Here is a 15861-nt window from a genome sequence, read left to right on the forward strand (position 1 = left end):
ATTCCCTGTTAATTAGCCTAACTCAATTTGTAACTACTCAACTCAAAAACTTAACAAAACAAAATTTTAAAATAAAAATTGCAAATTACACTTCTAAAATTTGAGAGCGCTTGAATTTTATACTCCAAAATTTTAAACTTTAGATTTTACCTCGTAAAGTTCAAAAGTGTTCGAATTTTATACCCCAAAATTTTGAAACTTTAGAAGTATAAAATTTAAATACTTCCAAACTTTATGGAGTAAAATCTAATTACTCCTAATATATAGGAGGTAAAATCTAAATTCTAAAATATGTAAAATCCAAACACCCTCAAACGTTGGGTGTTAAAATCCAACTACATCTTCCAAACCAGTTTCAAGGTTCAAGAACTATTGAAATTTTCTGGAAATTGATTTTGTTTTTATCTTTTAATTCGCTTTCTAAGTTGTTACATGTAAGGCCTCTAAAGTCTGCATTTTTTATTGGCAAACACTAACAAGCAAATTAAATTGCTCGTAATTCTAGAGTGTTGAGAGCTCTTTTTCACATAATCTTCGTTTGGTCATTTCTGAATGCTCTTGAAATAAGCAATGGCTCAGACTCAGAGACTGATATCTACTGCTTGAAGTCAATCAAAGATTCACTTGAAGACCCTTACAACCGCCTTAAAGATTCATGGAACTTCAGCAACAAAACCGAAGGTTCCATTTGTAGATTTACCGGAGTTGAATGCTGGCACCCTGATGAGAGTAAGGTGTTAATAAAATTTATGTTTTTAATACCTATAGCAATTTCATTACATCAAGAACAAATTCCAGTGTATACGGTGTCAAATTCCATAGTCTCCTGTTACTTTAAAGAGTAAAATCCAATTACTCTTGAAATAAAGGGGTAAAATCCAAATTTTAAAACATCAAGGTGTAAAATTCAAATACTCCAAACGTTAGGAGGGTAAAATCTAAATTTTAAAACTTCAGGGTGAAAATTATTGAGAATTTAAGATAATTTTTAGTTTTAATAGCACTAGTAAAAGTTTAAGATAATTTTTAATTTTAATAGCACTATTAGTAGGAATTTTCAAAAAGTCTGGCTCCCCTCTAGCTCCGCCGCTGCCGATGTCTTTGTCTCCTTTTCAAATCCATTGACTTCGTATGCAGCATTTGAATTTATCGACTTGCGTTCTTTGACTAGCATCTCTGCTTGACTTGGCAAGTTACACGGTACCCTGAGCCAACTACTATACTAATTCTTTGTAGTACTCAGCCAACTACATCATCCAAACCAGTTTTTTCAAGATTTAAGAACTATTGAAATTTCCTGGAAATTATTTTGTTCTTATCTTTTTCGCTTTCTAAGTAGTTACATATAACGCTTCTTACGTCTGCGTTTTATTGGCAAACACTTTAGAAGCAAATTACATGGCTCTTAATTCCAGAGTGTTGTTGAGTGCTCTTTTTTGCATAATCTTTGTTTGGTCATTTCTTGAAATAAGCAACGGCACAGAGACTGATATCTACTGCTTGAAGTCAATAAAAGATTCACTTGAAGACCCTTACAACCGCCTTAAAGATTCATGGAACTTCAGCAACAAAACCGAAGGTTCCATTTGTAGATTTACCGGAGTTGAATGCTGGTACCCTGATGAGAGTAAGGTGTTAAATATCAGACTCAGCGGCATGATGCTCAGGGGCCAGTTCCCTCGGGGCATTAAAAACTGCTCTAGTTTAACAGGGTTAGACCTCTCCGATAATGAACTTTCAGGACCCCTTCCAATTGACATAGCTGAGCTTTTTCCGTATGTCACATCACTCGACCTCTCCGTCAACAAACTTTCTGGCGAAATCCCAAAGAGTATCGGCAATTGCAGTTATCTTAATGTTCTTAAACTTGACAATAACCAGCTCACCGGTGAAATCCCTCCCGAAATGAGCAAACTCAAACGTTTGAGTCGCCTCAATGTTTCTAACAATCAGTTGTCAGGGTCAGTCCCTGTCTTTGACAGTGGACTGATTATAGCCGAGAGCTTTGCTAACAACAAAAAACTATGTGGAGGGCCTTTGGAACCCTGTCCAAAGCGAGGACTGAGATTCGACTTTTCATTCAAAAGTGGGTTTCTAGTTGGTTATCCGGCTTCTGTAGTTACAGCAATGGCTATTTTTATGTACCGCTATGTTGGATGCATGAATGGCAAGCAAAGTAACAAGAAGATGACACGGTCGAACAAGAATAAAAAGGCTGATCAAGTTAACCGGTTGCAAATTAATCGGCGTGTGCAAGAAGGGATCGGAAAGGTACTTACTCTTACTGCTAAAATTAAGAAACTTCTTTTGATTCCTTGTTTCAAATTTTGGGGAAAAACTAGCCTCATAATTTTTTATGATTGTCTCATTAAATTTATTTTTTACAATTTGGACTAATTTAAAGAGTAATGTATTTCAAAATTATATTTTTATTTATTATAAGCACAATCATAAACAAAATATTGGAACAATCATAAATCATACATATAAATTTGAACAATCATATTTTTATTTATTATTGGAATAATCATAAATCATACATATAAATTTTGTCGTACCAAAGGGAAAATAACACAATTTTTCTCAAAAATTTAAAAGGCAAGTTAATGAAAATATTCATTTTTTAATAAAATTTATTTATAACATTTTGTAAATCATTAAAAGAATATAAAATTTGAAAATTATTCTTTTAGTTTTAAGAAAACTTTCTCAAACCCTATTTTTTCTGCCCTACTAATCCAAAACACCAAAAAACATAATTAATAAAATTAATAATGATTAATTGGACCAGTTAGGAGAATATTTTTTTTGTTGAAAATATATTAAGGTTATTTTCTTTATAGAAATTGCAATTTTGTTCACCCAAAACATTTTATCAAATAAAAAATTATTAGCAAAATCTAAGAATTAAATTTCTGTATGTGCATTGTTATAAAACAATAATAATAATTAAAATACAATTACAAAAGCTAAAATATCTCACCCATCCGATTAATTTCGTTTGACTAACTTTTGCTTTTTTATGAATAAATGACATTATAGAGTACTTTTAATACAACTAATAAAAGTACTTTGTCCACCCCAAATGACTAAAAATTAAACAAAAATTAGTGAAGTCTCAGCAGTAATAAATGCTACACTTCAGCTTTTAGATATATCTAAAATATAGATATACAAAACCCCACTTGGTTTTTCCTTAAAACACGATATTGTGTAACATTTAACCCCTGCAGGTTTTGGGTGTAACACTTAATCCCTTATGATTTTGATTGAAAAACAAAACCTCATGCTGTAATGTTTTCATATGAAAATAATATGAAATTTGTAATCACATGAGCAACTCTTCACGAATATATAACAATTTGTGTAGAAATTAATGCCACGAGCGGTTAAGTGTTACTCTCAAAACTTCAGGAGTTCCTTGTTTTATAGAAAATCATATGGGGTTTGTTTATTTTCCCCCTTTCCAAAAGAAATTATCTGATTTATTTTTATCTATTATTTTTTCTGAAGTTCAAGACTTAACATAGGTAAGTGAAACAATCTGAAAAATAATGCAATCATACAGCCCTATAAAATTTAAAGAATCACCCATGTGATAAATTATGTGGTAACTTCAAATTAGTACTAATCCATAGTGGCAAATTGTTTAATCCACAGAATTCTCAATTGGAGGGCAATGTTACTAGAATGAATTTTACGAAACTTAGTGAGGCATCTAACAATTTCAGCACAGACAATGCCATTGGGCCAGGAAAGATTGGGGTGACGTACAAAGCAACACTTCCAAATGGTTCACTTCTTGCAGTTAAGAGGTTACATGGCTGTGAATCATTTGAAAAACAATTCATATGTGAGCTATTAGCTTTGGATAGATTGAGACACAATAACATAGTTCCCCTCTTAGGATTCTGCAGAGAGAGGAAGGAAAAGCTTCTAGTGTATCAATATATACCGAATGGCAATCTTTATGATTGGCTACATGCAAGGGAAAGCAATGATAAGATCTTGGAATGGCCTTTGAGGATCAAAATTGCCATAGGGATAGCGAAAGGCTTAGTATGGCTTCACCATAAGTGTAATTTTCGAGTAGTCCATCTTAACTTGAGTTCAAGCTGTATCTTACTTGATAACAAATTTGAGCCCAAGATATCAAATTTTGGAGGGTCAAAAATATCAACTTTTGAAGGGGCAGTGTTCATGGATTCGAATGAGACTGACTCAAGCAATAGCTCTTTTGTAGACAATGGGGTATGGGAGTTGGGTTTTGTCAAAAAGGATGTCTATGACTTTGGACTTTTGCTTGAGCTAATTATAGGGAAGGAACTCAATCAAATCGATAATTATCCAAACAGTTTGAGTGAGAGTTTGGTTGATTGGATTACTCATCTTTTGACAAGTTCTTCCGATGTCTACAGTATCATTGATAAACCTTTGATTGGCCGAGGATTTGATGGTGAAATCTTTCAGTTTCTTAGAATTGCATGCACTTGTCTTAAGCCCTTTCCTGCTCAAAGGCCAACAATGCTTGAATTGTACAATACAATAAGTATTTTGGGGGAGAGATATGGCGTCACAAATGACGCAGAGATATTGCGTCAATCTGAAATTGCAACTGCAAGTATGTCAAACGAAATTGTTGAGGTAGAAATTACATAGACCAATTGAAGCATGGCATACAAAGTGCAAAATTATATTGAGAAAAATCAGAAAACAGATTTTCTTTTGGGTTATGTTTGCTTGCTATAATATTTTTCTATCTTTTTGTCATCATTGCTCCTGAGAAACAAAAATAAAATAAAGCTATATTAGATTTATTTATTACGACTAAAACACAAAGTTCCATTCTTTTGTGAATGCTCAGTCCACTATATAAATTGTTCTCCATGTTTATCTGCCATCGATTAATTATACTCACGAGTTCAAATTGCCAAAAACACTGATATTTCTTGTGGAAATAAAGTACATTCATCTTGACATTTTATTTAGGAATGGCAACGGGTTGGGTTCGGGCCGGGTTTTTTGATACCCGGACCCAACCCATGGGTCTTTTCCTGTTACCCGGACCCGGCCCGTTTAATAAACGGGTCTTTTTTTAAGCCCAAAACCCAGCCTGTTGGGTCTCCGCAAGCCCCACGGGGCCCGTCCAGCCACAAACACAAACACAAACAGCAACACAAATTCACCATTCTTATCGGATTGAATCACCATTCTTGCTTGTCAAAAAAAAAATCACCATTCTTATCACAAACAGCAACACAACTAAACCGACACAAAATATACACATTCATTGCATTCTATATAGATTGAATCATCAAACAAATACCCAAAAACAAAAACTGAGAGAGGAAATTAACCAAAAAAAATGAAAAAAAAAAAAAAAAACTCAGACCATTAAAGCTCCATCAGTGGTGCTCCGATCTAACAACACGACCACATCTCTCTCCGATCTAACAATCTCATGCTCTGATCTATGGATTTCGTGCTCCTCCGTGACAAACGGCAACCACCACGAGGGTGAGGGTGGTCTGATCTATGGATTTCGCACTCCTCCGTGAAAAACGGCAACCACCATGAGGGTGAGCGTGGTCTGATCTATGGATTTCGCGCTCCTCCTTGACAAACGGCAACAACGGTGAACCACCACGAGGGTGAGGGTGGTCCGATCTATGAATTTCGTGCTCCTCCGTGACAAATGACAACCATGAGGGTGAGGGTGGGTCGGTGATTGTGAGTGTATGAGAGTGAGGGTGAGGCATGACAGAGAGATGAGGGTTAGAGTGAGGGCGACAGAGAGAAGTGAATTGAAATAGGAATGAGGGGTGGCTGGGGTATTAGGGTTTACAATGATATATATATAACCAGGTATTATCCAGGTTGGGTTTCGGGTCGGCTTCGGGTTTTATTTAAAAAAAAATCCATACTCGACCCTATTCTTTATCGGGTCGGGTATCTGTGGGTCGGATCTAAATTGCCATCCCTAATTCTATTGGTGGACAACTTGTATGGCTGCTGCGAGCTGGTCTTTTGGTTCATAACTGGAAAAAAAAAAAAAACAAAACAAAACAAAAAACAAAAAAAAAAAACACACACACACACACAGATTTAGACCCCTAAACAACTATGAAGCGGATTAATTGATCGAGTCGGTTTGTTGTAATGGACAACTGGACATTACAAAAAGTTATTAATCACAGTCAGTCTTTTACATTATAACTTAAAAAACCAATGGAGAATTTGTCTCCAAAGGAAAACACATTATAAGGGTAACACACCACAAATCAAACTTTGTTACTAAGTAGATACACTCAATAGTTGAACTCACCGTTGCAATCTAGCTTTCAAACTTTCGAACTTCCTGTACATGGAGTCCATATCATGGATCCCTTTTTTTTTGGTGTAAAAGGAATTCATTAGCAAACTACGAAGAATACAAAGACTCAGGGCAAATCCTATTTAGATACAAACCAAGAAAATTAAAATCTTAAAACTTAACTAAGTCCATAGGCGAACAAGCAAGAAAGACAAAATCAATGGCTTGACTTCCTCCCATACAAGCAAGAGCATCAGCGCACCTATTAGCTTTGTGATAGCAATGCCTAAAACAAACTTGAGGCAACCGGGACACAAGGAGCCTGCAATCCTCCATCAGAGAAGAGACAAACACATTAGTGTAATACGGATTAGCAATGGCCTCTACTATAGCCTTAGCATCTAACTCCACTTCCACAACAAAAAAATTATAGTTGAGACGCACAGTAAGCCCACCACGAAGATCCTAAAGTTCAACAATGAAACTGGTTGTCATTCTGATCTTGCGAGCAAAACCGGAAATCCATTTACCTTCCTCATCACAAATAAGACCCCTTCCCCCTACTGGACCCAGATTACCAAAGGAGGAACCATTCGTATTTAATTTAACCCATCCACAAGCCGGTTTACTCCAATGGACAAGTTTGCAAACTCTAGTGATAGCATCCTTATACGATCTAGCATAGAAGTGGAGCTCTAAGGCTCTTCGAGAAATATCCTTATCTAAGTAAGGGTTCGACCTCTACCCCTTAAACACTACCTGATTTCTTTGATTCCAAATTCGCCAAATAGGAAAAAGAAAAATTATACTCCATGACACAGCATGCCGACTTGCATTACGCTGATTTGTACCATTCACCTACAGCCAATCCTGTAAGTTAATGCTAAAAAAGGAGTTGTTGCCCTGGTTCACACCCAACTGATACTAAACCTATTTAACCACTTCACAGTCATGAAGGGCATGTAAAATGGATTCACTAGACGCATGGCAAAGAGGGCATTGACTATCAACTAGCATGCCCCTTCGAGTGAGGTACTCCTTCGCCCCAATGCTCTCATGACAGCAAAGCCACACAAAGCATTGACTATCAACTAGCATGCCCCGTACTACCCTGTGATGTTGCTAACTTGTAAGCTGATCCAATCTTAAAGATATCATGCTCTGATTCCTTCCAAGTTAACTTATCCTTTCCACGAGATGCCAATGCAAAAGGCATAGCTTGAAGCTCCTGCTTGATAGATTCAAGAAATTCAAAAGATGTGGAGGGCCAATTCCACCCCATAGCAGACACTACATCTTTAACCCTCAAATTTGCAACCTCCATGGTCATGGGACCATATATTCTTTGTCTCAAAGCTCCAAGATTAGACCAATCATCAAGCCAAAAATTGAGGTTACTATCTCTACCATAAGTCCACCTCACTCATTTTTGAAAGATCTCAGAACCCTTTTTCATTGCTATCCAAACCCTAGAACACAGAAGCTTATCCCTATTTCTAGAGCTCAATCTTCGAGTGTTACAATATTTTCCTTTTAGAACTTTTGCCCATAGAAACTCCCCTTCTGTATGGAACCGCCAATTGAGCTTTGAAAGGAGAGCCAAATTCCTGCCCTTAGCTGATTGGATTCCTAAACCCCCGTCATCCTTTGGCTTAGTGACCTTGTCCCAACCAACCCAATGCATTTTCTTTACCGAATCCGTTGAACCCCATAGGAAATTCCTATTCACTCAATCAATGCCTTCAATTATTTTATTAGGTAAATGGGCACATTGCATCATGTAGTTTGGAATGGTAGAAGAGACATGCCTCACAAGGACAGATTGGCCCGCCAAAGACAAAAGGTTGGCCTTCCACCCCACCAATTTTTGCTTAACTCACTCTAGCACAAAGTAAAAATATTGTGAAGAGGACCCTGGATGCTTTATGGGAATGCCAAGGTATTTACCAAGATTAGGAATGGATTGGAAACCCAAGATAACACAAAAATCCTCCCTATTGTCCCTATCAACATTCGGGGAGAAATAGACCCTTGACTTTGCTCCACTAACAAATTGACCCGATTTGCTACAGAAGAGGTCTAACACCTCCCTTATGGAAGCACAGCTCTCCAGATCAGCTTTGGTGAAAAAAAACTAAATCATCCACAAAGAAAAGATGCAAGAAAGCTAAACCACTCCTATTTGCTCTAACCTGCTTCCATTTGTTAGTACTACACTTCTCTACAATGAGTTGGCCAAGGAAGTCCATACAAAGGATGAAGATATATGGGGAAAGAGGATCCCCTTGTCTAAGGCCCCTTGAAGGTAGAATCTGATCTAAAGCTCCCCCATTCACCACAATGGAGGTGGAAACTGTTGACACACAACTCATTATCATCAGCTTTATGATGTTATGAGGGAGATTGATTTTGATCAACATTTCTCTAATAAAACCCCATTCAAGCTTATCATAAGCTTTTTCCAGGTCAATTTTAATCACCATAAAACCATGCCTTCTCTTCTTTCAACTGATCGTGTGTATAAGTTCTTGTACAATGATGGCATTATTCGTTCCTCTTCTACCAGGAACAAATGCAGATTGAAAAAGAGACATGAGCTTACCAAGCAAAGGCCTCAGCTGAGCAACTAAGATCTTAGAGAAAATCTTATACACTGTATTGCACAAGCTGATAGGTTGATAATTATTAAGAGTTTCCAACCCAGAAATTTTTGGAATAAGGATAATGCATGTCCTATTTAACTCAGGAATTTCCATAGTAGCAAAGATCTTTCTAACTTCTTCCACCACTGATTTGCCTACAATAAGCCAAAATCTTTGGAAGAACCTAGCATGTAGACCATCAGAACCTGGGGCTTTGAGACCACAACCCCACTTTAATCTCATAATCTGAAACCCCTCCCTCCATACTATCACGGTCTTCATCAGAGAGTCGAGCTTGCCAAGTAGAGCCAGTCGGGATATTAAGAGTAGAACAGCTATGGGATGTAGTGTATAGCTCTAAAAACCCAGACTGGATAGTCTCCTTTACTTCCCTTTCATAATGCAACCACTCCCCAGAACTGGACATAATAGCAGTAATGGAGTTTCTTTTCCTTCTAACCAGCATAGAAATATGGTAGAAATAAGTATTTCTATCTCCAAGCAGCATCCAATTAACTCTGGACTTAAGCGCTCATAATTCTTCCTCCTGCCTGAAGCTTCCTTTCCAACTCCACAAGAGACACCGAAGGCCTATTAGCTAGAGCCTTCTAAATCCCACCCAATCTAGCCATAATTCTTCTCTTTTTCTCAAAGATATTCCCAAAATGCCTCTCATTCCAATCTGATGCATCTCTAGAGAACTTACTAATGGCTTCCTAGAGGCAATCAGCCCTTGCCCAAGCTTTTTGGACCACTTGGGGAAAGGAAGGATCCGAAAGCCAGAAGCTTTGAAACTTGAAGAGCCTATTTTGCCTTGCCCAACTGGTGGGATTTGTTTCCAACAAAACCAGATTACGATCAAAGTGGCATCTAGTCAAATGAGTTACTCTAGCTTCAAGATATAGCGTGCACCAGTCCGTGTTGACAAGAAACCTATCAATTCTTTCTTGGATGAGAACATGAGCGTCGCTTCGGTTAGGCCACGTGAATCATGAACCCGAATAGCCCATTTCAAAAAGTCATTGTTGTCATTTGTAGACATGGTAAAACAGGCGAGGCGGGTCGAGTTAATTGGGTTGCGGGACAAACAGGTCATTTTAAGCGGGTAAAATGGGTTTGGGTCAATCAGGTTTTAGGTCGGGTTGACTCGTTTTTTTCACATGATTTTTTTATAAAAAAAATAACATATATTTGCCATTTGAAAAGTCATGCAACAAATTACTTGATGTAAAATGCATTACTTTGAATTCGCCACTTATATCAAGAATGAACACAGTTAAACTTATTAATACTTATTTAATAATTTTAAAATTATACAAATCCTAACGTTGTTATCTAAAACAAAATAACATAAAGATAAGTAAAACAAATCTACAAGTTTTATTTTCACCTATATCAACATCCCAAAATATAAAACAAAATTACAAATAACTTATTAGATAATTCATTTGACAAAGAATAAAAACATATAAAAAATTTACAATATTGAAAATTAATTTTATAATCTATTATCAATTGTGGTTGACACTCTATTTCAATTTGAGATATACATTAAAGTTTGATTGTTTACTTATTTATACACGGTCTCTTTCATAGATATCATATCATTGTTAAGCAACACACACTCTAGAAAATATCATAATTCCATTTATTTTGAACATAAATTGTTAAAAAATAGGTTTAAGCATTTATAATTTATGTTAATTTGATACTTTTCACACTTGTGAATGTTTCTCACACATATCTACAATTTTAAATTTATATTTTTAATTATACTGTAACTAGATTATCTTAGCATGTACTTTGCTATTTCATATCTAAAAATCTTTACTCTTTACAGAATGATCAACCATTCATCTTTTAATTAATTTGCATGCAGTTATGTAAATGTCTCAATTGTTTTTTTAACAAACAATTAAACCTATATTGTCTTTATTATTTTTTATTTTTTTTACCCAATTTTTTGTTAAATGGTTCGGGTCAGGTCGAGGGTCGGGTCAGGTTGACCTGCAAAAAACATGGGTCAGGTCACAAGTCAACCCGTTTTTGCTTTAGGTTAGAAAAATCGGGTTCGAGTCGGGTATTTTTCGGGTCGTGTTAGAAAACTCTGACCCGTTTTTCCATATCTAGTCATTTGATGAAAGGAAAATATTGTCATAAAATAGAAATCAATCCATATCATAGGCTCCACGTAATCAAAATGACCTCAACTTCATGAACTTTGTTTTCTATGCCATCATATTTCCTCCACTACATGATGATAAGGACCTTTGTGAAATATTTAGAGTACAAATTAAATAATCTAGTGGGTTCCAGTTAGCTCAACTGGTAAAGTCTCTGATGGTTGTATAAAAGATCTGGGGTTCAATCTCCGCCTACACCAAAAACTGATTGGTATCTTGGTTTGATAATAAAGAGAAATTATTAGATGCGGACGCCATAGGTTGAAACTCTCTCAAAAAAATTAAATAATCTAACCAAAAAATATACTATAAATAATTATATGGTTTTGATTATAATAGCTTTACTAGTCGCGGACCCGCGCACTGCGCGTGATTTTTTTTTTTATGATCGTGTTATTATTTGAAATATTTTTGAATGTATTACTACTTAAGCTGCATTATAATTGTATAAACAATATATTGTAGGATTCATGATGATAGAAGGTATTGTCTTGGAATTAGATGTGGAAAGGATACAACTATAGTTGGCATTGTAGTCAGTCCAAAGTTGATCATCCGTCTTCCCAAGTTAGTAAAATTTAATTAACTTAAAATTAGATAGAAAGGATTTTATAAATTCGAAGTTAGAGTCATGCTAGGTGAAAATTTTAGAGGACTGTAATTAAGTTGTTTCAAGTGTTTTTAAATAAATATTAATAATAAAAAAAGATCTATTCCTTTAAAGATAGAGATTAGTATTATAAATGGGATGAGGAAATTTTATTGTATTATGCTCTTTGGAAACATAATTTCTACCAAACTCGGTTGGCTAATTTGTACATTTCCAAGTCAATTGAGCACATTTTGCATGTTACATGTAATTCTTCATTTCCATATGGGTAAGGGCATTCACGATCCCAATGACCCACTCCATTTTTCTTGCATGCTTGGTTTTTTGAGATGCGAAATGTGTTTGTTCCAAAAAATGTATGTCGAAGGATTTGTTGATAATTTTGCAGCAATTGTTTTTCATCTGGTTGGTTTAGAATTGATAAGAGTAATTGTATTCCTTCATCATTTGATTCGCATAACAACGCAATTGCAAGTCCATACTTTGCATTTTTGTCTCCTTCTGTGTTTGCTTGAAGAAAGATTTGTTTTCCCACTTTAGTTTGATCTTGTACAAAATATTTGTGAGCTCAAACCCAAAAATAGTGCTTGTTTGTTTGCAACCCTAAAGCATTGATGAATGAGTTTTTCTTCATTGTTTCGAAGGAATAATGGATTTTAGAGTAGTCCAATTAGATTGATGTGGTGAAGAACTTTTTTCCTTTTGGTTAGCCGATTGAATCACTTGCAGTTGTTTTTAAAAAACGAAAAGACATATTAAGAAACTAATGCTTTAGAAAAAATGAACTGGTGACAAAACATGACAATAATCATATACTAAGAATTATACATGAACTTTATTATCATCATAATTGAAATATCTAATTGATGAAGTTATAAATATTTTTTCTTTTAGAAATATAACAATGACTATAGAATTGCACACTACTTCACAGTAAAAAGTTAATAAAAAGAGAAAATTGAAAGTTGGGATATACAGATCAACATTGTAATGAGGAAGAATATATATATATGTATATGTGTGTCTATATATATATATATATATATATATATATATATATATATATATATATACCTGCATCACGCTGATTATGTAACATCATTCATGTCATGAGTTTGGAATACACCATCTGTGTAACGCTAGAAACTTTAATGTGAAGGGTCATAGCCATAAAGAAAAACTCTACATCTATTCAGCCCCTAGGGAGTGTAAAAAAATTTATTTATTTTTTAATTGTAATATTTGATTGATGAAGCTATAAATATTTTTTGTTTTAGAAATATAACAATGACTATAGAATTGCACACTACTTCACAGTAAAAAATTAATAAAAAGAGAAAATTGAAAGTTGGGATATACGGATCAACATTGTAATGAGGAAGAAAAAAAAAAAAATATATATATATATATATATCCCTATCACGCTAATTATGTAACATAATTCATGTCATGAGTTTGGAATACATCATCTGTGTAACGCAGGAAACTTTAATGTGAATGGCCATAGCCATAAAGAAAAACTATGCATCTGTTCAGCCCCTAGGGAGTGTAAAAATTTTTATTTATTTTCTAATTGCATTATTTGATTGATGAAGCTATAAATATTTTTTGTTTTAGAATATAACGATGACTATAGAATTGTGCACTACTTCATAGTAAAAAGTTATAAAAAGAGAAAATTGAAACTTGGGATATATGGACCAACACTATAATGAGAAAATATATATATATATATATATATATATATATATATATCCGCATCACGCTAACTATATAACATCATTCATGTCATGACTTTGGAATACACCATTTGTCTAACATAGGAAACTTTAATGTAAAGGGCCATAGCCATAAAGAAAAACTCTGCATTTGTTCGGCTCGTAGGGAGTGTATAAATTTTTTTTTTTAATTGCAATATTTGAAGGATGAAGCTATAAATATTTTTTGTTTTAGAAATATAACGATGACTATAGAATTGTGCACTACATTATAGTAAAAAGTTAATAAAATGAGAAAATATAAGATTTCAATATTTTGTGCCACAATTTTGGATGTGGTTGATTGTGATTAGTAGGGAAAAAGTGGCGAGTTCATATGAAAGTAACAAACATGAGATTTGAATTTAAAGTTGTGTACCTAATTTTGATGTTGCCTAAAAATTTTGGTGATTGCCTTCCATTATTGGAAAATATTTTGAGCAATAAATCTGTTGGTAATTCATTTTGCATCCTCATTTTTGTGATTGTGGAGAGTGTATTTTTATGCTATTTTTGGTGTGTATTTTTTTATTGTTGTTTTGTTTTGTAATTTATAGTGTTTTGATTGTTGTATGGATGAGTGATTGTTGAATTTATTTGCAATTATTTTTAATTATTTTTTGGGTTTTTTTTTTTTTGAATAGAAGCCTTTCATATACCCTTCTCTATAAATCTTAAATCCTGTAAATTGGTAATCCATTATGATTTGGTAGAAACCAAAAGATAATATAAAATTATTTTAGCACATGGAGAGATAATATAATCTCAATTTTATAATAGCATTTTCATTAATTGAGAGTTGGACATACTTTACAAAACAATCCAGGTGTTGAACTTGCGATTTAATAGATAATCCGTAGTCAACTGGTTCAAAATATGAACCACCTACACAACCAAAAAAAAAAAATTAGCATAGCCTTTTCATTTTATAGCTGTTCAACTTGCAATTTAATAGATATTACGTAATCAACTAATAGGAAAAATGTACAACTTACACAACCAAATAAAAAGTAAAAAAATATTTTAGCATAGCCTTTTCATTTTATTTATAATTAAATGTTATAAATACTTGAAGAAACAATCCAGCTTAAAAACATGTAAATTAACAGGTAACTTGTGAGCAATTGGTGATTAAAATAGTAATCAGAACGATGATAGCTGTCCACATAATTCAACACCAAGACCTTTTATGTGATATTTTTGCACCATTCATGTTTTTCAATAGAAAATATCTAATCTCTAAACATATTACAATCTCGTCTGACGGTTATTTCAAAATCTGAACATCATGTGACTTTAAAGAATTTGGAATTTTTACTAAATTATTTTACAATCTCATTTGACAGTTATCTCAAAATTTGAATATCATGTGGTTCTAAAGTATTTGGAAAATTTTTGTTTATAAAATTCCCCCAAGATAATCCATTATAATTTGGTAGAAACCAAAAGATAATATAAAAATTAGTTTAGCACACCAAAAGATAATACAATCTCAATTCTATAATAACCTCTTCATTAATTGAGATTTGGACATACTGTACAAAACAATCCAACTATTGAACTTGCAATTTAATATATAATCCGTAATCAACTAGTAGAAAATATGAACAACCTACACGACCAAAAGAAAATATAAAAAATATTTTAGCATAGCCTTTTCATTTTATTTATAATTAAAAGTTGCAAATACTTAAAGAAACAATCCAGCTTTTGAACTAAACACCCTACACAACCAAAAGAAAATATAAAATTATTCAAGCATACCAAAAGATAATATAAAAATATTTTAGCATAGCCTTTTCATTTTATTTATAATTGAGTGTTGAACATACTTGAAGAAACATTCCAACTTTATTTACAATGGAATTTCCCAGCAAATCAACTCTTCAACAATGTCCTATTTTTTTTTTGGTTATTTTCTTTGGTTACACAAACTGTTCGGGCAACAGTGGAATTTCCCAGCAAAGCAACTCATTAAACAATACATTGCAGAAAAGTAAAACTAATATGTTTTGAATATGTGCAACTATATCAAGCTCTGACTGTTCGCATATTTGTGTTTTATCCAGATAGACTGCTACCTCTGCCTCCATAGTGGTAATAACTCTAGATCTATCTATGACACTTGTGGACCAAAGAGGCACATGGCTGATGTACTTCGGTTATTTATTGTACGTTACAAAAGAGAATTTGCAAAATCATATCCCAAAAGGCATATGGGATACTATGGAAAGTGATGATGTGGCTTTTGTATCACAGTTTGTGGCAAGAGACAATGGTTCGAATGAAAGTTTACAGGTATAAACGCTGTATTGGGAAATTTTCTCTAGTTTCTACAATATTGCCTGATTTTGCA

The 15861-nt window shown here is 33.9% G+C and overlaps 1 protein-coding gene across 1 annotated transcript; it reads left to right on the plus strand.

Moving 5' to 3' along the window:
- Nucleotides 1-1294: 1294 nt before the first annotated feature.
- LOC142632206 (probably inactive leucine-rich repeat receptor-like protein kinase At5g48380) lies at nt 1295-4776 on the plus strand. The gene is made up of 2 exons (XM_075806630.1): nt 1295-2271; nt 3661-4776. The coding sequence occupies exons 1-2, from the start codon at nt 1399-1401 to the stop codon at nt 4657-4659; spliced, it is 1872 nt and encodes a 623-aa protein (XP_075662745.1). The 5' UTR covers nt 1295-1398; the 3' UTR covers nt 4660-4776.
- The last annotated feature ends 11085 nt before the right edge of the window (nt 4777-15861 follow it).

The sequence above is a fragment of the Castanea sativa genome, chromosome 4 (genome assembly GCF_040712315.1).
Source record: "Castanea sativa cultivar Marrone di Chiusa Pesio chromosome 4, ASM4071231v1".
Classification (NCBI taxonomy): Eukaryota; Viridiplantae; Streptophyta; class Magnoliopsida; order Fagales; family Fagaceae; genus Castanea; species Castanea sativa.